General features: G+C 46.7%; 1 protein-coding gene across 1 annotated transcript in view; it reads right to left on the bottom strand.

Moving 5' to 3' along the window:
- Nucleotides 1-22,218, bottom strand: part of LOC110174574 (seizure protein 6 homolog) — a 258,856-nt gene that overhangs the window by 152,369 nt on the left and 84,269 nt on the right. Inside the window, exon 4 of the mRNA XM_055166715.1 lies at nucleotides 14,170-14,359. Coding sequence (XP_055022690.1) covers nucleotides 14,170-14,359 — 190 coding nt within the window. The remainder of the gene's footprint in view (nucleotides 1-14,169; nucleotides 14,360-22,218) is intronic.

The raw sequence follows: 22,218 nt of genomic DNA, 5'->3' as shown, positions 1-22,218 counted from the left end.
AGAGAGAGAGAATGATGAAGAACAGAAGAGAGGAGAAGAGAGAGAGAGAGAGGAGAAGAGAGGAGAGGAGAGAGAGAGAGAGAGAGAGAGAGAGAGAGAGAGGGAGAGGAGAAAGAGGAGATTAGAGAAAGGAGAGAGGGGAGAGATGGGGGAGAAGACGAGAGAGGAGACAGAAGAGTGAGAGAGAAGAGAGACAGAAGGGAGAGAGAGAGGAGAGAGAAAGAGCAGAGAGGAGAAAGGGCGGAGAGTGAGAGAGAGAGAGAGAGAGAGAGAGAGAGAGAGAGAGAGGGAGAGAAGAGGGGAGAGTGGGAAGATAGGGAGAGAAGAGAGAGAAAGAGAGAGTCAAGAACGGAGAGAGAGAGAGAGAGAGAGTCAAGAGAGAGGAGAGGAGAGAGAGAGGAGAGAGAGAGGAGAGAGTGAAGAGAGAGAGGAGAGGAGAGAGAGAGAAATTCGAGAAAGGAGAGGGGAGAGAAGAGAGTCAAGAGAGAGGAGAGGAGAGAGAGAGAGTCCCGAGAGAGAGGAGAGAGAGGAGACAGAAATTCGAGAAAGGAGAGGGGAAAGAGAGAGTCAAGAGAGAGGAGAGAAGAGAGAGAGTCAAGAGAGAGAGAGAGAAGAGAGAGAGTCAAGAGAGAGGAGAGGAAAGAAAGAGTCAAGAGAGAGAGGAGAGAGAGGAGAGAGAGTCAAGAGAGAGGAGAGAAGAGAGAGAGTCAAGAGAGAGAGTCAAGAGAGAGGAGAAAAGAGAGAGAGTCAAGAGAGAGAGTCGAGAGAGGAGAGAGAAATTCGAGAAAGCAGAGGGGAGAGAGAGAGTCAAGAAAGAGTCAAGAGAGAGGAGAGAAGAGAGAGAGTCAAGAGAGAGAGTCAAGAGAGAGGAGAGAGAGAGAGAGTCAAGAGAGAGGAGAGGAGAGGAGAGAGAGAGTCAAGAGAGAGAGAGAGAGTCAAGAGAGAGGAGAGAGAGAGTCAAGAGAGAGGAGAGAGAGAGTCACGAGAGAGGAGAGAGAGAGAGTCAAGAGAGAGGAGAGAAGAGAGAGGAGAGAGAGAGTCAAGAGAGAGAGGAAGAGAGAGAGAGAGAGAGCAAGAGAGAGAGAGAAGTCAAGAGAGAGAGAGAGAAGAGAGAGAGAGAGAGAGAGAGAGAGAGTCAAGAGAGAGGAGAGAAGAGAGAAGAGAGAGAGGAGAGAAGAGAGTCAAGAGAGAGAGAGAAGAGAGTCAGGAGAGAAGGAGAGAGAGTCAAGAGAGAGAGTCAAGAGAGAGGAGAGAGAGAGAGAGAGAGAGTCAAGAGAGAGGAGAGAAGAGAGAGAGTCAAGAGAGAGAGTCAAGAGAGAGGAGAGAAGAGAGAGAGTCAAGAGAGAGAGTCAAGAGAGAGGAGAGAAGAGAGAGAGTCAAGAGAGAGGAGAGAAGAGAGAAGAGAGGAGAGAGAGAGTCAAGAGAGAGGAGAGAGAGAGAGAGAGTCAAGAGAGAGGAGAGAGAGATCAGAGAGAGTAGAGGAGGAGAGAGAGAGTCAAGAGAGAGAGTCAAGAGAGAGGAGAGAAGAGGGAGAGTCAAGAGAGAGGAGAGAAAGAGAGAGAGAGAGGAGAGGAGAGAGAGAAGAGGAGAAAGGCAAAAGAGGAGAGAAGAGAAAGGAAGACAGTGAAGAAGGAGAGGAGAGAAAAAGGAGAGAGGGGAGGAGCAAGAGAGAAAGAGAGATGAGAGAGGAGAGGAGAAAGAAGAGGAGAAGAGAGAGAGAGATGACAGAGAGGAGAGAGAGGAGAGGAGAGAGAGGAGAGAGGTTAGGTGAGGTTGCTTTATTTGCACTCGGAAGTACATTTGTTTTGTGGTTTTTGAGTCTGTTCCCACATTTCACATTTGATTTATCCACAAAATGAACAAAAAGACACAAGTATCGAGAAAGAGAAGAGAAAAAAAAAGAAGGAGAGAGAAGAGAAGAGAAGAGAGAGAGAAATATCTGACAACACTGACCAAAAACAACAGAAATGTGCACAGTTTAAACTTCACTAGAATCATTTGGTTAATTTCAGCCCTCGAATCATTCATCGTTACTGAACAAAAAGTAAAAAAACATAACTGTAAAATCCTTGTGTCGTTCGTTCATTTGTTTTTCAATATAAAACCAAAAATATTAAAATGAAAAAATAACAGTTTTCTTCATTATTTGTCTCCAAAATCAAAATGAAAAAAACAGATAATGATTTGTTTTTTTTCAGTTTTCGATTTTGTGTTTAAATGAAGAATGGAACAAAACGATACCGACCGTTTACGTGACTTAAACTGCGATGCCGGACTGAACCAGGACTGATCCAGGTCCGGAACCAGACCGGAACCAGACCAGGACTGAGACCGGGGACCAGACCGAGACTGAGACCAGACCGGGACCAGACCAAGACTGAGATCAGAACTGAGACCGGGACCAGAGCGGGACTGAGACCAGACCGGGACCAGACGAGGATCAGGCCGGTACCAGACTGGGACATCAGGACTGAGACCGGGACCAGAGCGGGACCAGCCCAGGACCAGCCCGAGACCTGAGATCAGAACTGAGACCGGGACCAGAGCCGGACTGAGACCAGACCAGGACCAGACGAGGATCAGGCCGGTACCAGACTGGGACATCAGGACTGAGACCGGGACCAGAGCGGGACCAGACCAGGACCAGCCCGAGACCTGAGATCAGAACTGAGACCGGGACCAGAGCAGGACCGAGACCGAGACCAGACCGGGACCAGATTGAGACTGAGATCAGAACTGAGACCGGGACCAGTCCGAGACTAAGACCAGACCGGGACCATAGTGGGACTGAGACCGAGACCAGCCCGGGAGCAGACCGAGACTTGAGATCAGAACTGAGACCGTGACCAGAGTAGGACTGAGACCGAGACCGAGACCAGACCGGGACCAGACCGGGACCAGACCGAGACCTGAGACCAGACCGGGACCAGATTGAGTCTGAGATCAGAACTGAGACCGGGACCAGAGTAGGACTGAGACTGAGACCGAGACCAGCCCGGGACCAGACCGGGAGCAGACCGAGACTTGAGATCAGAACTGAGACCGGGACCAGAATAGGACTGAGACCGAGACTGAGACCAGACCGGGACCAGATTGAGACTGAGATCAGAACTGAGACCGGGACCAGACCGAGACTGAGACCAGACCGGGACCATAGTGGGACTGAGACTGAGACCAGCCCGGGACCGGCCCGGGACCAGACCGGGACCAGACCGAGACCTGAGATCAGAACTGAGACCGTGACCAGAGTAGGACTGAGACCGAGACTGAGACCGAGACCTGAGACCAGACCGGGACCAGATTGAGTCTGAGATCAGAACTGAGACCGGGACCAGAGTAGGACTGAGACCGAGACTGAGACCAGGCCGGGACCAGACCGGGACAAGGCCGAGACCAGACCGGAGGCTCAGATCCCACGGAGCTCAAAACTAAGGCTCAGACCATTCGGAGACTCGGAGTCAAAGCTCGGAGTCCACGCTGGTCCTGCTCTGGTCCACACTCTGGTCCCGCTCTGGTCCCAGTCTGGTCCCTAATCTGGTCCCGGACTTGGTTCAGTTCGTATTCGGTGCAAAAGTCCGGCATCACAGTCACGAAAACTGAAAAAACAAATCATAATCCGTTTTTTCATTTTGGTTTTGGAGACAAATAATGAAGAAAATTGCTGTTTTTTTGTTTTCTTATTTTTGGTTTTATTTTGAAAAACAAAAGAACGAATGACACACAGATTCTGTAAACTCCCACTTCATGACATCATAAAGTGGACCAGAGCAGGACCTTTAGAGTTTCCCTTGTGGCTTAAAGTTCTTTCTCTACAAATCAATTACACAGTCACGATTGCTCCAGAATTACACGAGCGTCTCCAACAATGAGAGTTTTAATGAGACGGTTAGGAGCTGTGACATTTGCGTGAACATAAATTAGTGGTGTTTTTCATGTTTCCTTTGGCTCGGCTGGTCTCTGGTCTCTGGTCTCTCGTCTCTCGTCGTCGGCGGCTCTTCAGATCCGCGGCCGCGCTCCGCAGACCTCCTCTCTGCTCTCCTCTGATAAGCCTCTCATTTAACGCACCGAAAAATCAATTCAGCGTCGCCGCGGAAACTCGCTCAACAAGAAAAACGCGCGTGTAATTACAGCTTCATAACAGGAGCGCAGGGACACGAGGTGATCGGGGTCTGAACGAGTCTGTGAGAGTCACAGGGCGGCGCGTGTGCACGAGCTTTCACACGCAGATAACGCCGCCGCGACACCTCCACGCTGACTTTGTGTAACTTTTCTCCAGGAGGATCCGTCTCCTGCTCGTCTCCAGGGAGATAGTGTATTACTGCTGCAATTATTCTACAGCAGAGGTCGTCAAACTAAGGCCCGCGGGCTGACTCCGGCCCGTCACGCCCCTTTCACCGGCCCCACACCACCTGAACTGGCCCCATCACGCAGTCCTTAAAAGTTGTCCATCCATCCATCCATTTTCTTCCGCTTATCCGGGGTCAGGTCACGAGGGCAGCAGTCTAAGCAGAGACTCCCAGACTTCCTCCACCCCAGACACTTCCTCCAGCTCCTCCGGGGGGACCCCAAGGCGTTCCCAGGCCAGCCCAGAGACATAGTCCCTCCAGTGTGTCCTGGGTCTTCCCCGGGGCCTTGGGACATGCCCCGAAGGCATCCTGAACAGACGCCCGAGCCACTTCAGCTGCGTTCAGACTGCAGCCTGAAGTGACCCAGATCAGATTTTTTGGCCTCTATGTGACCTGGATCTGATCTTTTAATGACAATCTGAACGACACAGATCCGATTTTTTCAAATGTGACCCAGGACACTTGGATATGTGCTCCTGAAACTGATACATATCTGATCTTTTGACATGTGACTTCAGTGTGATGAACGGCCAAAGTGCATTCATCCACCTACACGTTATCAACAATCCACAAACGTCACTATTCTGCGCTGAAGTTGGCGAAAATTGTTAATGAACTCAGTGTCACTGAAGTGAAGCACATCACCACTCACCACTCTTGGCTCCGTCTCCACATCCACACGTTCCTTTCAACGGACGTCGCTGCCGCTGCCCCACAAAAACACCACGACCAAAAACCTCGTCCTTCTCCTTCTCAATCTCCTCCTTAAAACAAGTAAGTTGTTCATGTTCTGGCTCCGGTACGAGAGGAACTTTAAAATCTCCAGGTGCTCGATGCTGCGTCCATGTTTGGACAACTTCCGTAAACACAGAGACGCTCGCTGCGGTTGACGTCGTCGTGTCTCCAGTGTCACATGTGGGACACTTTCGGGCCGTTTAATGTTCACACTGGAGTCAGTCACATACAAGTCACATTTAATTGGAAATGTGAACGACCTCGCAAAAACATCGGATTTCACAAAAAAAAAAATCGGAATTGAGCGTTAACCCTGCAGTCTGAACGTAGCCTCAACTGGCTCCTCTCGTGTGGAGGAGCAGCGGCTCTACTCGAGCTCCTCCTCACTCTATCTCTAAGGAAGCGAACAGACACCTCTCATACAACTGGACAGCGCTAGCAAAGGGCCCCGAACCCCATCCCAGAGCGCCCCCCACAGGACACCACGAGGGACACGGTCGAATGCCTTCTCCAATCCACAAAACACATGTGGACTGGTTGGTCAAACTCCCATGAACCTCGAGCACCGATGGAGAGTGTAGAGCTGCTCCAGTGTCCACGACCAGGACCAAAACCACACTGCTCCTCCTGGATCCGAGGTTCGACTATCGGCCGGATTCTCCTCTCTGGTCCCTGGCATAGACCTTACCGGGAGGCTGAGGAGTGTGATCCCCTGTAACTGGAACACACCCTCAGTCCCCTTCTTATACAGAGGGACCACCACCCCGGTTTGACAAAAGGTGTTATAGACTTTTTTTTATTACTTTTTTTAATTACTTGTTGACGTTAGTGAAGTATAAATATGTCACAATCACCGAGCGGATCGCGAGGACTACACCTGAACCAGACCAGGACTAAACTGGGACTTAAACCAGTTAGACCGGGACTAGACTGGGACTAGACCAGGGACTAGACCGGACTAAACTAGGACTAGACCAGGTCTAATCGGGACCGGGACTAGACCGGGACTAACTTGGACTAGACGGGACTAGACCGGACTAACTGGAACTAGACCAGGACTAGACCGGGACTAAACGTAGCACGGGACTAAACGGCTAGGACTAGACCGAATCCCTAGACGGGACTAGACGGGAGTAAACTGGGACTAAACCAGGACTAGACGCAAAAGAAAGTCAGTTTTTGAGGTCGCCGAAAGAAGAAGAGAAGAGGAAAAGGAGCAAAGCCAAACTGAGGTGATTCTTGGAGATCTCGTCCAGCGATGGCGCGACCGAAGCAGACGAAGGGTCTAAAAACTGACGCGTCGGTCGCTGAATTACTTCTAGACAGGAAACTTCAACAGTAATTCTGAACGCGCACAAGGACTGTCGCTGTATTTCTCTTCCCTTAAAAAAATCCTCTATACAACCTTTAAGTCGCGCCATCGCTGGAAGGAATCTCCAAGAATCACCTCAGTTTGTCTTTCCTCCTTTTCCCCTTCTCATCTTTTTTCAGCGACCTCAAAAACGGACTTTCTTTTGCGGCGAACCGGTCGTGGATTCTCGTCCGCCGTCGCAACAAACTTTGTGTGAATTGCGACGAAGCGACAGTTTGAAAAAGCCTCTAAGAACCGCCGCATAAACCACGTAATCCCCGCGCGCCGACGAGTCAGTTGCACTAGAAACGTAGGGAGTTTGATTGACAACCTAACAGCCAATAGATAAAGAGGGAGCCTCGTTTTCTATTGGCTGATGTTTATCTGGCCTCAACACGTCCACAGTTGATAGATTTTCATTCTTTTTTTTTTTTTGGGTCATCATAATTACAAAGCTGCTGCGTCTCTGTAATGATATTTTAAACTTTCAATGACAATTTGAAACAAAAAAAAAAAAAATCCTCCATACAACCTTTAAATACAAAATCGAAAACTGAAATAACTGAATCATTATCTGATTTTTGATTTTGGTTTTGGAGACAAATAATGAAGAAAATCGTTGTTTTTTTTTGTTTTATTTTGAAAAACGAATGAACGAACAACACACGGATTCACCAGAAAAGCCCCACACTGGTCACTTCTTTATCTGTTCTCCCGTTTCGATTTTAATCTCTCGACCGTCTGCAGTGAAACATTTTATCGTCCAAACCGCGTTGACTTTCGCGTGGACATTTCTCTCTCTCTCTCATTTGGCCCATTGTTATCGCCCGCCTCACTCGTTACACTCGCTTTACACCGGGCCTGCAGCAAAAAAAAAACATTTCACAAAATCATTTCACTCCGCAGCCCTGTAATCTGAAAGTGAAATCAGAGTTCGTGTCGGAGTTTTCAGACGGAGGTGGTTCGGGCTCGGCGATAATTGGGAGGAAAAACAGAGGAGAAGTGGAGGTGAGTTTTCAACATTTAATTAGCGGCCGTGTACCTGATTTCCACTGTTTAAAAAAAAAAAAAAAAAACGTGGAAAAACAGAGCTGGTGCGTTTAAAAGTTGCATTCTGTAACTGGAATGTTTTCTGTCTTCAACGAGACCGAACCACAGCGAGTTACAGGTCAGATCTGTGGAGAGGCGAGCCCGTTCACAGTCAGAATGTTTGTTTTTCGAGGTGTTTTTGAGCTTTAAAATCACCTGTAATTGAATAAATGTAAAGTAGAGCAGAGTCCTGATGAATCCAGGTCAGTCTGTTTAATTAGTCTGACAGCCCAGTAGTCGAGGACTAAACCAGGACTAAACCAGGACTAAACCAGGACTAAACCAGGACTAAACCAGGACTGAACCAGGTCTAAACCAGGACTAAACCAGGAAACTAAACCAGGACTGAACCAGGACTAAACCAGGACTGAACCAGGACTGAACCAGGACTGAACCAGGACTAAACCAGGACTGAACCAGGACTAGGTCCAGGACTAAACCAGGACTAAACCAGGTAAACCAGGACTGAAACCAGGACTAAACCAGGACTAACCAGGACTCTAAACCAGGACTAAACCAGGACTAAACCAGGACTGAACCAGGAGGACTAAACCAGGTCTAAACCAGGACTAACCAGGTCTAAACCAGGACTAAACCAGGACTAAACCAGGTCAGGTCTAAACCAGGACTAAACCAGGACTAAACCAGGTCTAAACCAGGACTGAACCAGGACTGAACCAGGTCTAAACCAGGACTGGAAACCAGGTCGGACTCCAGGTAAACCAGGTCTAAACCAGGACTGGACCAGGACCAGGACTAAACCAGGGACTAAACCAGGTCTAAACCAGGACTAAACTAAACCAGGTCTAAACCAGGACTAAACCAGGTCTAAACCAGGACTACCAGGTAAACCAGGACTAAACCCTAGGACTAACCACCAGGTCTAAACCAGGACTAAACCAGGAAACCAGGACTAAACCAGGACTAACCAGGACTAAACTAAACCAGGTCTAAACCAGGACTAAACCAGGTCTAAACCAGGACTAAACCAGGACTAAACCAGGACTAGGTCTAAACCAGCTAAACTAAACCAGGTCTACCAGGTAAACCAGGTCTAAACCAGGTCTAAACCAGGACTAGACCAGGTCCAGGTCTAAACCAGGTCTAAACCAGGACTAAACCAGGTTAAACTAAACCAGGGACTAAACCAGGTCTAAACCAGGTCTAAACCAGGACTTAAACCAGGGTAAACCAGGACTAAACCAAGGTAAACTAAACCAGGATAAACCAGGAACTAGGACTAACCTGAAGTGAACTTGAATGGATTTAGTGATTTGGAGTGAGATGAGAGTTTGTTAAACTTGTTCTGTTGTTTATGTTATAGTTTATCTGAAGAACTGTTCATATGTGACGTTAACAGTCTGTTGTTCTCTGTTCTGTTGTTTTTAATAGAACTTGCGACTTATATATGTCCTGTTCTTCTTCATTACACACTTTTGGCTGGTGTGACTTAAACTCCGGAGCGACTTATAGTGTGCATGTTCCTGTGTGGTGAAAACGGGGAGTAGATCATAGCAACACAGTAGAATAAAGACTCAAACATGCACGAATCCCTCTAAACACATCTTCAGATGGTAAACACTGACGGTTAGAAGCTCTTAAAAGGACCGGACCGCTTTGAGAACTGAAAAGGACAGACGGGAAAATGAGAGCTTGATGAAAACACATATTTACTCCTCCAGGCAGCGACTCAAAGCACGTGTCCCTTGAGCCGCGCCGACACAGACTCCGCTTCGGTCGACGATGAAAAGAAACGGCCGCAAAATGTCACCGCTCCTCGCTTTAAACCGACCGGGCCTCCGCCAAGACCGCCAATTACGGCTAAGAACCCCCCTTTTCCCGATCAAAACCAGGAGCGCGAGGCCTGTTTTTAAGTGTGGAGATGATTGCCGTATTACCAAACGCACCAAACCCGACATTTACGCGGGAAAACACATCACGACTGTTTGATGAAGACCGGAACGAGGAGAGAGGGGAAAAAAAAAAAGCAAAACTCTGAATAAACAGTCGAACCAGCGCGGAATCCGTCTCCATCTGCGCCGAGAGACGAGCGGAGGCTGAACTCAGAGTCTCAAACACGGATCTCGACAGCACTTCAAATCTCTGCCGTGGGGCCTAAAAGCGATTTTCACCAACTAAAAATAGGTCGTGACATGGCATCGCAAAGAATTATGGGATACCCCCTCAGACGAACAAAAGGGAAAACAAAAAGAACTTCTAATTTCTCGCCGAATTTGTTTTTCTTACGCTATTTCTTGTTGTATTGCTGGATTTCAAACTATATCACAATTTTCTATCGGCCAATAATGGACACGTTTACATGAGAGCTTTAATCTGAATAAAAATAAGTTAATTCTGAATAAAAATGAATTAAAAAGACCATGTAAACTCTTAATTCCTAATGAAAATCTGAAGTAAGTGGATGGTTATTTTAAAGCCAAATTAATTTACTTCCCAATCATGTAAATGTTTATTCTTCTTAAAAATAATCCCGGTCGTTCAGTTCGTGTTCGTTGTGTCGTCCGGCTGTGTTGGATCCGGTTCCACCAGTCGTGTCTTCGGACTTTCCTCCACGTCTCTTTGGATTTGTGATGTGGATGTGGGAGTGGGCTGAGGTACAACAGCCTCACGCTCACTTTGTCTTCTTCCTCCTTCTCCGACGCTCTTCCCTTCTCCTCCTCGGCCGACAGACGTAAAGCGTGATGAGACAATTCTCCAGCCGCTGCTTCGCAATTATCATCGGAACCACCGCGGGAAAAAGTTTGGATCGTGTTTGTGTCCGTGGAGTAACGACAAACCGAGCCGGTAGCAGCTGAAGTGTGTGTTTTCTTCTGGTCGACGTAGATATGTTTTACGTCTGTCGGCCGAGGAGGAGAAGGGAAGAGCGTCGGAGAAGGAGGAAGAAGACAAAGTGAGTGTGAGGCTGCTCTACCTCAGCCCACTCCCACATCCACATCACAAATCCAAAGAGACGTGGAGGAAAGTCCCAAGACACGACTGGTGGAGCCGGATCATCTGGATCGCATCAGAAGGACGACACAACGAGCATGTGTTGAACAACCGACATTATTTTTAAGAAAAATAAACATTTACATGATTGAGGAGTAAATTAACTCAGCTTTAAAATCAGAATAAATCACCATATATCACCAGTTTAATTCCAAATAATCATTTTAATTAGGAATTAAAGGTCCCATCTCATGTAAAATAACTCTTTTCACATAGTATCTTAAGCACAATTTGGGTTTTGGAACATCCATTACACAATAGTTATGAAATCTTACTGATTTCTTGGAGGCGTCACAGACCAGGAACTATGAAAGTCCGACTATTGCCCGTCCTGAGAAAGCGCAGGCTCCGCCCTCCAAACGTGACATAGGCTCTGAGTGAGCCGCCCTTCCTCCGCCGTCTCAGGGAGGGAGGGGGATACAGACGTGACCCTGATCGCGACAGGAATAAACTTTTATTCATCATGGAGATACAGCGCGTTCAGCCGCATGTGTTGGACCCAGAATCGGACGAGGACTTTGAGGAGCACGAAGTTCAAGCGCAAGCAAGTTACGTCACGTGGGAGGGTGGCGGAAATACGCTGCAATTTGTTAAAAAAAAACACTGAATCTAACTAACAACAACTTCGACGACAAATACAATGCCTACACATCAATCTTAGAAGGTAGAACGCTCTGAAAAGTTGATTTTGCCTGAGATGGGCCCTTTAATGAATTAATTTACATGCTCTTTTTACAGCAAAATTAATTTTTATTCAGAATTAAAGCTCTCATGTAAACGTGGCAACTGTCAGTGTAGTCGCCTTTCCACAGATCTGACCTTTAACTTGGCCTTTTCGCATCACTCGCTTGTTTTTTTGGAAATTGATACGTTTAGTGCCGTGTTTTGGAAAATTCCAGGTTAAACGCAACGACATCTCCGTGGAAAAAAGCTCGACAGACCCTCACAGAAATGTTACACCGTGCATCTTTAATTATAACTATGTCAACTTTTGGTGAAGTTTAACCTTCAAGTTTTAACCTTTTAACAGATTTGAACAATAACTATTATAGGTGTTAATCTTTTGGCAGTTCAGCAGACAGCGCACACTTAAGACATTTAAACCCTGACGAGATGGAGCCTGTCCCTATATTTACCCATAATCCTCGGGCCCGCGCTTCCAGCCCGAGTGTGGATGGGATTATTACGGGATGTGTGGACGTTGTGCTGATGCTTGCGTTGGCGCGGGGCAGTGAAAAATGGCCTGTCTCCGAGGAGCAGAAGATTTAATAAAGCCACAGACTGGAGCTTTCCCCATAAACCACTGTGCTAAACGTATTTATAGCGACGGAGAGGACAGCGGCGGACGTTTCTCAACTCTACAGACGCGGGCCGGTGTTACAGGGCGCGGAATATACAGATACAGAACGAAGACAGATTGTAAATTTGAGATAAAACAAGATATTTCACACACAATTTACATCGCTCATTTGACATTAAGTCTGTAAGAATTAATCAGAAGAAACGTGACTAGTCGACAATTAAAAGGACGATATTTGTTATATCCAGTGTTGGGGAGTAACAGATTACATGTACCAGAGTTATGTAATCAGAGTACAAATTATGAGTAACTGTATTCAGTTACAGTTACTGTTTCAGTGAGTGGTAATTGGATTACAGTTACTTTGTTGAAGTAAATGGATTACACAGAGGTATTTTACTGTTTTCACATTTTGGGCTATGTCCCCCTTTTTTTTTTTCATTGCCGGACACTAAACCAGGTTTAAACCCAGGTCCAAACCAGGTCTAAACAAGGTCTCAACTAGGACTAAACCAGGACTAAAACCAGGGCTAAACCAGGTCTAAAACCAGATCCAAACCAGGTCTAAACCATGTGAAAAGAAGGTCTAAACTAGGTCTAAACCAGGACTAAACCCAGGTCCAAACTACGTCTAAACCCAGGTCTAAACCAGGACTAAAACCAGGTCTAAACCAGGTCTAAACCAGTTTTAAACAAGGTCTAAACTAGGACTAAACAGGACTAAACCCAGGTCCAAACCAGGTCTAAACCCAGGTCTAAACCAAGTCTAAACTAGGACTAAAACCAGGTCTTAAACCAGATCTAAACCAGGTCCAAACCAGGTCTAAACCAGGACTAAAACCAGGACTAAACTAGGACTAAACCAGGTCTAAACCCAGGTCCAAACCAGGTCTAAACAAGGTCTAAGCTAGGACTAAACCAGGACTAAAACCAGGTCTAAAACCAGATCCAAACCAGGTCTAAACCAGGTGTAAAGAAGGTCTAAACTAGGACTAAACCAGGACTAAACCCAGGTCCAAACTACGTCTAAACCCAGGTCTAAACCAGGACTAAAACCAGGTCTAAACCAGGTCTAAACCAGTTCTAAACAAGGTCTAAACTAGGACTAAACCAGGACTAAACCCAGGTCCAAACCAGGTCTAAAACCAGATCTAAACCAGGTCCAAACCAGGTCTAAACCAGGACTAAAACCAGGTCTAAACTAGGACTAAACCAGGTCTAAACTAGGGCTGAACCATGATTAAACCAGGACTAAAATCAGAATCCTGTTTGTTGAATCGAGACGGACAGAAGACAAACAGACTGAGCTGCACTTTCTTGTTCTTGTGGTTTTACAGCAACATCACGTCTCGGTCTCTTTGCAGTGGAAGGTGTTTCTTGGCGAACAGCTGGTGCCTTTTGTTTAGACTTTTTAAATTCATAACCGAGGTTGAGTGAGGGATCGGGATTTTGCTTTGTCGTCGCTCCACATAGAAAATGTTCGCCGCAAACTCGGGATGATTTCTTAGTCAGACAAATGTTTCCTTTTTGGTTCTTCTGTGGATCAATCCTGCCCGTCGCCTTCACCTTTCACTATTTTTCAATTCCGTTGGGAAGGAAAACAGTTTGAACGGAGGTTTGCAGTCACACACATCTGATTCCCTTTTGCATTTATGAAGTTCGCAAACTTCTGTGGGAAATTATGTGTTGGCCATGTTAATTTACCCAATATTATGGACTTTGGAATGACAACAGGGTGGAAAACACGTATGACTATCTATAGGTCTATATAACATGTTTTTTCTGTACTTGGAGTGCCATAAAGAACATGTTTTTCTGGACTTTGAGTGCCACGAAGCAGAAAAACTGACATATGTGGTCCCCGTGGCATGTTCCCACCCATGATAAGGTTGTACTGGGTCAGCAGTATTGTTCATTTTCTTGCTGTATATGCTAAATCAACAAGTTAATGTTTTGTCAAGATGTAGTATAAAGCTACCCCTGATTTTGAGTTGGTCAGAGGCGTCGTTCCGGGGTGGCAGTTGTACTTGGTAATCAACTTGAATCCCTCTCAATGGAAAATGACGAGATAAAGTGGCCTGTTCTCTCGGATTCTCCATCTCTCGTGCTTCTTTTTAGGACACGCATTGAACCTTCCGAAAAAACCCACACTTCCAAAGCCCGTTTTCCGCTGTTAGGATCCAACAACCACAACAATTAACGACGTCCGAATCCCAAAACTAAAATATGACAATATCAGAACCAGAAACAAACACGATATGATTCAAAAGACTTGAAAAGATCGGCTTTGACAATAGACGCATCCCACTGGGAAAACAAACATGGAGGATCCTTCTTACCTTGGTATCGGAGCAGCACGGTCCCTGCCTCCGGCCTGCTGCTGTGGAAGCGGATGGAGAGCTGGTTGCTGTGGCTCCGTACGACCAACCCTCTCATCAGGATGGTCTCGTTGGCCAACATGGAGTTCTCCCCGCGTCCTACGTCCTCGAACACCACTTTGTCCCCCTCCGACAGATTCACGCTCATCACCTGCGCACGAGAAACGACCAGAGATCAGTCACAGGAATACAAAAAATACAAAAAAATACAAAAAACACGACCAGTCAAAGGTTCGTTCAGTTTTTCCTCGTCATCGTTTGCGTCGTAGATTCTCACCGAAGATGTCCGATGCTTCTAAGTTCGAGAAAACAGCTTCAGGTACAAAAACGGTGCAAATTCACGAGTTTAAACGAGGTACGAACAAAGAACGAGGTGCAAGAAAAACGCGCCGCGACAAACAAAGACGTCAAAAGCGCCGCAAATAGAGAAACGACGCAAAACACAAAACGATGAAAAACCACCGGAAAACACCAAAAAACATACAAAATTTAAAAAAAACATTGTATTTAGTTGAGATGTTTTGGGTTTAACGGTCTCTGGGTTTCAGAATGATGAAAAGTGAAGACCGTTGCCATAGTGATTAACAATTTCAAACTAAATATTATAACTTCTGATAACTTATTATAACTCTCCCTCTTTTTCTCCCTCTTATTCTATTCCTGCACTCCTCCTCTTTTTCTCTCTCTCTCTCTCATTCGCTCTCTCCCTCTGCTCCCTCTTTCCTTCTTCGTCTCCTCCCCATTTCCCTCTCACTCGTCTCCTCCCTCCTCTTCTCTCCTCCCTCCTCTCTCTCCTCTCTCTCTCTCCTTCCTTTTCTTTCCTCCTCCTCCTTCCTCTCTTCTATTTCTCTCTCGTTCCTTCTCTCCTCTCTCCTGTTCCTCTCTTCCCCTCCTTCTCCTCCCTCCTTCCCTTTCCTCCCTCCTTGTCTTTCCTTCTTCCTCTCCTCCCTCCACATCTTTCCTCCCTCCTCTTCCCTCCTTCCTCTCCTCCCTCCTCTGTTTCCCTCATGCTCCTTCTCTCCTCCCTCCTCTTCTTTCCTCCCTTCTATTCCCCTCTTTCCCTCCCTCTTTCCTCCGTCCTCTTCTATCCTTCATCTCCTCCCTTCGATATTTCCCTCTGTTCCTCCACTCCTCTCTCCTCTCTTTCCTCTCGTTCCTTCTCTCCTCCCTCGTTCTTCTTACGCCCCTTCTCCTCCCTCCTCTCCTCTATTTCCCTCTTGTTCCTTCTCTCCTCCTCCTTTCTCTCCTCCCTCATATTTCTCCTCCCTTCCTCGACTCCCTTCTCCCCCTCTTCCTCTCCTCCCTCCACTTCTTTCCTCCCTCTCTCTCCTTCCTCTTCTTTCCTTCCCCTCCTCTCTATTTCCCTCTGATTCCTCCTTCTCTCCTCCCTCCTATTCCTCTCTTCCCCTCCCTCTCCTCCCTCCTCCTTTTCCCTCCTTCCCTTTCCTCCCTCCTTTTCTTTCCTTCTTCCTCTCCTCCCTCCACATCTTTCCTCCCTCCTCTTCCCTCCTTCCTCTCCTCCTTCCTCTGTTTCCCTCATGCTCCTTCTCTCCTCCCTCCTCTTCTTTCCTCCCTTCTATTCCCCTCTTTCCCTCCCTCTTTCCTCCGTCCTCTTCTATCCTTCATCTCCTCCCTTCGATATTTCCCTCTTGTTCCTCCACTCCTCTCTCCTCTCTTTTCCTCTCGTTCCTTCTCTCCTCCCTCGTCTTCTTTACGCCCTCCTTCTCCTCCCTCCTCTCTTCTATTTCCCTCTTGTTCCTTCTCTCCTCCGTTTCTCTCCTCCCTCATATTTCTCCCTCCCTTCCTCGACTCCCTTCTCCCCCTCTTCCTCTCTCTCCTCCACTTCTTTCCTCCCTCTCTCTCCTTCCTCTTCTCTCCTTCCCCTCCTCTCTATTTCCCTCTGATTCCTCCTTCTCTCCTCCCTCCTTTTCCTCTCTTCCCCTCCTTCTCTCCTCCCTCCTCTTTTTTCATCTCTCTCTCCTCCCTCCTATTCCTCTCTCCCTCCTCTCTATTTTCTCTCTCTTCTCCCTCCTCATCTTTCCTCCCTTCTCTTCCTCTCTCTTCTCCCTCATCTCCTCTATTTCTTTCCTTCTTTCCTCCCTCCTCTTCTTCTCTCCCTCCCTCTCATCCATCCTTTTCTTTCCTCCCTCTCTCTCCTTTCCTTCCTCTCTCTCCTTCCTCTTCTTTCCTCCCCCTCCTCTCCTCTATTTCCATCATGTTCCTTCTCTCCTCCCTTCTTTTCTCTCCTCCCTCCTCTTTTTTCATCCCCCCTCTCACCACCTTCTCCTTCTCTTCTTTCCTCCCTCTCCTCCATCCTCTCCTCTCTTCCCCCTCTCCTTCCTTGACTCCTCCCTCCTCTTCTTTCTTCCCTCCCTGTCCTCCCTCCTCTTCTTTCCTCCGTTTCTCTCCTCCCTCATATTTCTCCCTCCCTTCCTCTACTCCCTCCACTTCCTCTCTCTCCTTCCTCTTCTTCCCTCCTTCCCTTTCCTCCCTCCTCTCCTCTACTTCCCTCTCATTCATTCTCTCCTCCCTCCTCTTCTTTCCTCCCTTCTGCCGATTTCCCTCTCACTCTTCCCCCCCTCTCTTTTTTCCCCTCTCCTTCCTTTTCCCCCTCCCTCCTCTTCTTTCCTCCCTCTCTCCTCGTTCCTCTTCTTTCCTCCCTCTCCTCCCTCCTCTCCTCTACTTCCCTCTCATTCCTTCTCTCCTCCCTCCTCTTTTTTCTTCCCTCTCTCTCCTCCCTCCTTATCTTTCCTTCCCCTTGTTTCCTCCCTCCTCTCCTCTCTTTCTTTCCTTCTTTCCTCCCTGCTCTTGTTTCCTCTCTCTCTTCCCCTCTCCCTCTCTCTCCTTCCACCTCTTGTTTCCTCCCCTCTCCTCTACTTCCCTCTCATTCCTTCTCTCATCCTCTCCTCTATTTTTCTATCATTCCTTCTCTCCTCTTCTTTCCTTCCTCTCCTCCCTCCTCTATTTCCCTCTTGTTCCTTCTCTCCTCCCTTCTCTTCTTTCCTCCCTCCTCCCCATTTCCCTCTCACTCTTCCCTCCCTCTCTTTTTCCCCTCTCCTTCCTTTTCCCCCTCCCTCCTCTTCTTTCCTCCCTCTCTCCTCTTCTTTCCTCCCTCTCCTCCTCCTCTCCTCCTCCTCTTATCTTTCCTTCCCTCTCCTTCCTCCCTCCTCTCCTCTCTCTCCTCCTCCCTCCTCTCCTCTCTTTCTTTCCTTCTTTCCTCCCTGCTCTTGTTTCCTCTCTCTCTTCTCTTCCTCTCTCCCTCTCTCTCCTTCCACCTCTTGTTTCCTCCCTCTCTCTCCTCCATCCTCTCCTCTACTTCCCTCTCATTCCTTCTCTCATCCTCTCCTATATTTCCCTCTTGTTCCTTCTCTCCTCCCTTCTCTTCTTTCCTCCTTCCCTTTCCTCCCTCCTCCCCATTTCCCTCTCACTCTTCCCTCCCTCTCTTTTTTCCCCTCTCATTCCTTTTCCCCCTCCCTCCTCTTTTTTCTTGCCTCTCTCTCCTCCCTCCTATTCCTCTCTCCCCCTTCCTCCTCTCCTCTATTTCTTTCCTCCTCTCCTCCCTCCTCTCTATTTCTCTCTCTCTTCTCCCTCCTTATCTTTCCTCCCTCCTCTTCCTCTCTCTTCTCCCTCCTCTCCTCTATTTCTTTCCTCCTCTCCTCCCTCCTCTCTATTTCTCTCTCTCTTCTCCCTCCTCTCCTCTATTTCCTTCCTCTCTCCTCCCTCCTCTTTCCTTCTGCTGCTCCTTCCTCTGTTTCCCTCTCATTCCTTCTCTCCTCCTCTCCCTCTCCTCCTCCCTCCTTCCTTCGTTCCCTCCTTCCTTCCTTCCTTCCCTCCTTCCCTCGTAGCGTTGTGTTAATGAAGTCAGGTCTGTGTCATTGTCGTCGTCGCGGCATCAGCAGCTAATCTCATTAAGTCATTCTGTTTAAACACCGCCATAAGAAACACGATAATCCAATTCAGCCGCGGCTCCGCTCCGCCACTCCGACGGGGAGAACTGCATGAAAGCTATGGTAGAATATTGTAGCTTCATCACGAACACACCTGGAGTTGTGCTTTTTTTTTGTTTGTTTGTTTGTTTCATTCACGCACGTTTTTCTCTCAAACCTCAATCATTTGGAAAGGAAGGAGAGAAAAAAGGAGAAGAGATGAAGAGAAAGGAGGGATGGAGAGGAGGAGGTAAGAGGAGGGAAGAAGGAGAAAGAACAGATAGAGGAGACGAGAGAAGGAGAGAGGTTAAGATGAGGAGGATGTAAACGAAGAAGGAAGGAAGGAGAGAAGAGGAGTAGAGAGTCAGAGAGAAAGGAGGGATGAGAGACGGCGAGGAGGAGGACGAGAGAGGAGAGGAAAAGAGACGGAGAGGAGGATGTTAAGAGGAGAGACAAGCAGAACGGACACAGCAATAAGCAAACGTCAGGGCGGATCAGAGCGGAGAAGTGTGACTGTAAACTGTCAATCAGAGAGAGAAAGAGAAAGAGAAAGAGATGGAGAGACAGAGAGAGGAGGAGAGAGAAAGGGGGGATGAGGGAGAAGAGAGGAGTGGACAGCAGGAACAAAAAGCAAGAGGGATGTGCTCCTCTGACTCTTTTATTGGGTCTATTTGCTAATTTTATATTTGATAATGTTAGTTTTTTTTTTTTTTTATGTTTTTATTGACTTACTCGTTTATTTATTTTATGCTTTATTTTATTTTACGTGTTGATTTATATCGTGCCGACTCTGTACAGCACGTTGGAGACTTTGTGTTGGTAAAATGTGCTCTACAAATAAAGTTGGATTGAATGGATTGGAAATGCCAAACATTTAGAGACTCCCACATCAAACTGTGTGCAGATTTTTAGTCAAATCTTAAATATCTTGTTGTTAACTGTGCTGTAGTGAAAAATCTAACCCAGGGGTGGGCAAACTTTTTTTTGGGCCGGACCAGGAGCAGATGGATGGAGTGGAGAGAAAATAATAACATGAGATATGTAGAAAACTTGAATTTCAATTGAAAGTCATTACAAAGCACCACAACAAAATATCTGTCTTTCTAAAACACTGAAAATGAAATTAATAAAATACTTTTTTTAATTTTTTTTTTATTACTAACAGTTACTGTTTAAAAGCACTGAAAGTTCTGTTCTCCTTCAGGATATTATCATCGTCACTCTCCTCCTGACTGTCTTTATTTCAGAAACGGCAGAAGATGCAGATTTACTTCTGTTCAATGTGCGTCTCCAGAGCCAAAACTCAACAACGACCAACACAAGGACAGAACAGTGTCAGTGTGTCAGTCTGAGAGCAACGTGTTATATTTGATCTGGTACATTGTTCATAATGAGTGTGTTTACATGCACATCAGTATCTCGGTGACGATCGCGGTTTTTTGAGTCTTGGTGCATGTAAACACACTAACCTGGTTACAAGAATGTGAAGCTGAATGTGAATGCGTCCAAAAGACAAATACTCCTGAAATACTTTCTGGGCGCCATCTAGTTGTGGTCGTCACCTTATCTTCTTTAGCCTACCTCCCTAAATTGTAATTCCTACTGACCAGAACGCGCGATTGCAGCTACTCTTTCCTGTATGAGACTTTCTGCTCTGCCATAAGTTCAAACTCTCTATGCATGAAGACTTTATAATCTACAAGTACACGACTCTTTCAGTTTTATTTTCACCTTATTCAGAATAGAAACAGTGCAGTGTTACGTCTTGAACACTTCTGCCTCACTCATGGTCCGAATACACCGACCGAGAATGACTCCTGTCACTAGCCAGTCCGAAAGAACACTCTCCCATAAAGCAGCCGACATAATCAGCTGTACTGGGAAACGCTGGAAATGCAGGAAAAATAAAACATTAACAAGGTTTATTACTATAATTTATTCAAGTTCGTGGGCCGGATTAAAGGGTTTAAAGGGCCGCATACAGCCCCCGGGCCATAGTTTGCCCAACGCTGATCTAACCTGTCATCACCTCTTTAAGCCCCGGCGAGGTGGAAAAGCCTGTTCTTATTTCAGAGAAGAGAAAAGACGAGCGTCCAGAGGAGCCACAGTGATGAACGCTCAGATCCAAAAGCTGAAAATGACAGCTCCATAATCCAGCTGACACTTCCTCTTTGTCCCGTCACGCCAGAACTGATGCATCATGGGAAATGTGGCGACCCGAGATCAAAGTTTAAGAGTTTGAAGAGACAGACCGTGTCAGAAAAGACGGTTAAAAGGCCCATGAGACGCTACTTTCTGATCTATGTTTTATTATTTCCTCATCACACACAGACCTGGAGTTGTGTTTTGGTTCATTGTCACATTTAACGCACAAACCCTGCAGATTTAGGCTCGTTTTTTCTCGTCGACGGTATCTGGTCTGAAAGGATTAAACCACACCAAGTTACAGTTCAGATCTGTGGAGAGGCGACCCCGCTCACAGTCAAAATGTTGTTTTTCTTGGTATTTTTGAGCTTTAAAACCACCTATAATTGAATAAATGTAAAGTAGAGCTGTTTAATGTCACACCGAGGAACATTTTAGGCAGAGCGATGACGTATCCACAGAAACAAGCAGGTGACGGACCCCCAAACAAAAAAATAACATAGTTTACGTCGCGGAGGTACTGCAGGGGGGTTGTCAAATCTTTGGATGATTAGACTGTGGACCATTTTACCATCATCCCCTCGTCTCTCGCTCCCTGTCAAACTGCAAACACCTTGGCGTGGATTTTATTGTTTTTGTTTAGCTACATGTGAATACTTTTTACTTTACTTTACTTTACGTACTATCACACATCAGGAAGGGGTCAGGTAACTTCATTCCCCGGGCGTATTAACCAGGTACTCCACAGCCAGCCTCCTCTGTGTCCACGAAGCGACCGGGAAAAGACGAGGAGTCGTGTCTTTCCTCTCGCTCCTCAGATCAGAATGACTGGAAAAGTTCAGTGCCCCAAATCAAACTCTTGTCCGTGCGCTGTAGCTCCTCTCTCGTTTAATCAGATCATTTAAAAAAAAGTCACATTTTGAGCCCATTTTCCGTGAAGTCACTTAAACTCACCTAAACTCAAGCTTATTTCTGTCATGGAACGAGTTGAGGCTTAAACTGGAGATGGAGCCAGTTTCAGCTCAGGATTTCAGGATAAGCCTGGACTTGTTAAACGACTTCGATGGAATACGCCCTAGTGAATGTACAGTGTTCCCTCGTTTATCGTGGGGGTTACATTCCAAAAATAATATATCTGTTTTAAGTCTGTAAAAGCCCTCAGCACACACTTTATACACTTTTTTTTTCAGACAGAACAGTTACAACCCTTTTTACTTCCTTCTTAAAACTTATTGCTGCTGTCATCCTTTTGTTATTTTCGTTCTTTATGTAACAAACTGAACATTCATTAATTCCGTAATGGAGTCCAACAGCGCAGAGTCCTGCCCGGGTCCATTTTTGGAGACCCCCACCGGCGCAGTACAGGACCGCACCTGCCCGATAACCCGAGATTATATTAAACTTTTGCAACTGTATACACCACGGACTGAACTAAACCAGGACTAAACCAGGACTAACCTAGGACTTCCAGGACTGAAACAGAAGCCAGGAATGAACTAGGACTAAAACAGATCCAAAAAAGCAGTAAACCAGGACTAAACCAGGACTTCACCAGGACTAAATCAGAACTGAAACCGCACTCACTGTTGGGACGGGCTCGGAGATGACCGCAGGAGAAAAGACAAGATCAGCTCCGCACCTCACGAAGGTAAATGTGGCCGTCGCCCGATCGCGCTTTGCGGACACCCTGCTTCAGTGTTCTCTCTCTTAAGTCCAAGATTTGTCCTGGTTTAGTCCTGACTTATTCCAGAACGTTAAAACCTGCCCATTTCAGCAACTATTTGCTCGTACCCGATGGTTTGCCTCTTCCTCTGTCTTTTGGGTGCGACCACACGAGCCTTTGTCAGTGCAGAACGTTTTGTCGACATTGTGGGATTTGTCGGGGAAAAAATTTCAGCACTTCAGAATCATCACACAGCTAGAGATCGAACATTTATGT

Source organism: Boleophthalmus pectinirostris, unplaced genomic scaffold (genome assembly GCF_026225935.1).
Source record: "Boleophthalmus pectinirostris isolate CB_2022bp ecotype Guang Dong unplaced genomic scaffold, ASM2622593v1 HiC_scaffold_9, whole genome shotgun sequence".
Classification (NCBI taxonomy): domain Eukaryota; kingdom Metazoa; phylum Chordata; class Actinopteri; order Gobiiformes; family Gobiidae; genus Boleophthalmus; species Boleophthalmus pectinirostris.
Note: the sequence above shows the minus strand (reverse complement) of the source record. Positions and strands in the feature narration are given on the sequence as shown.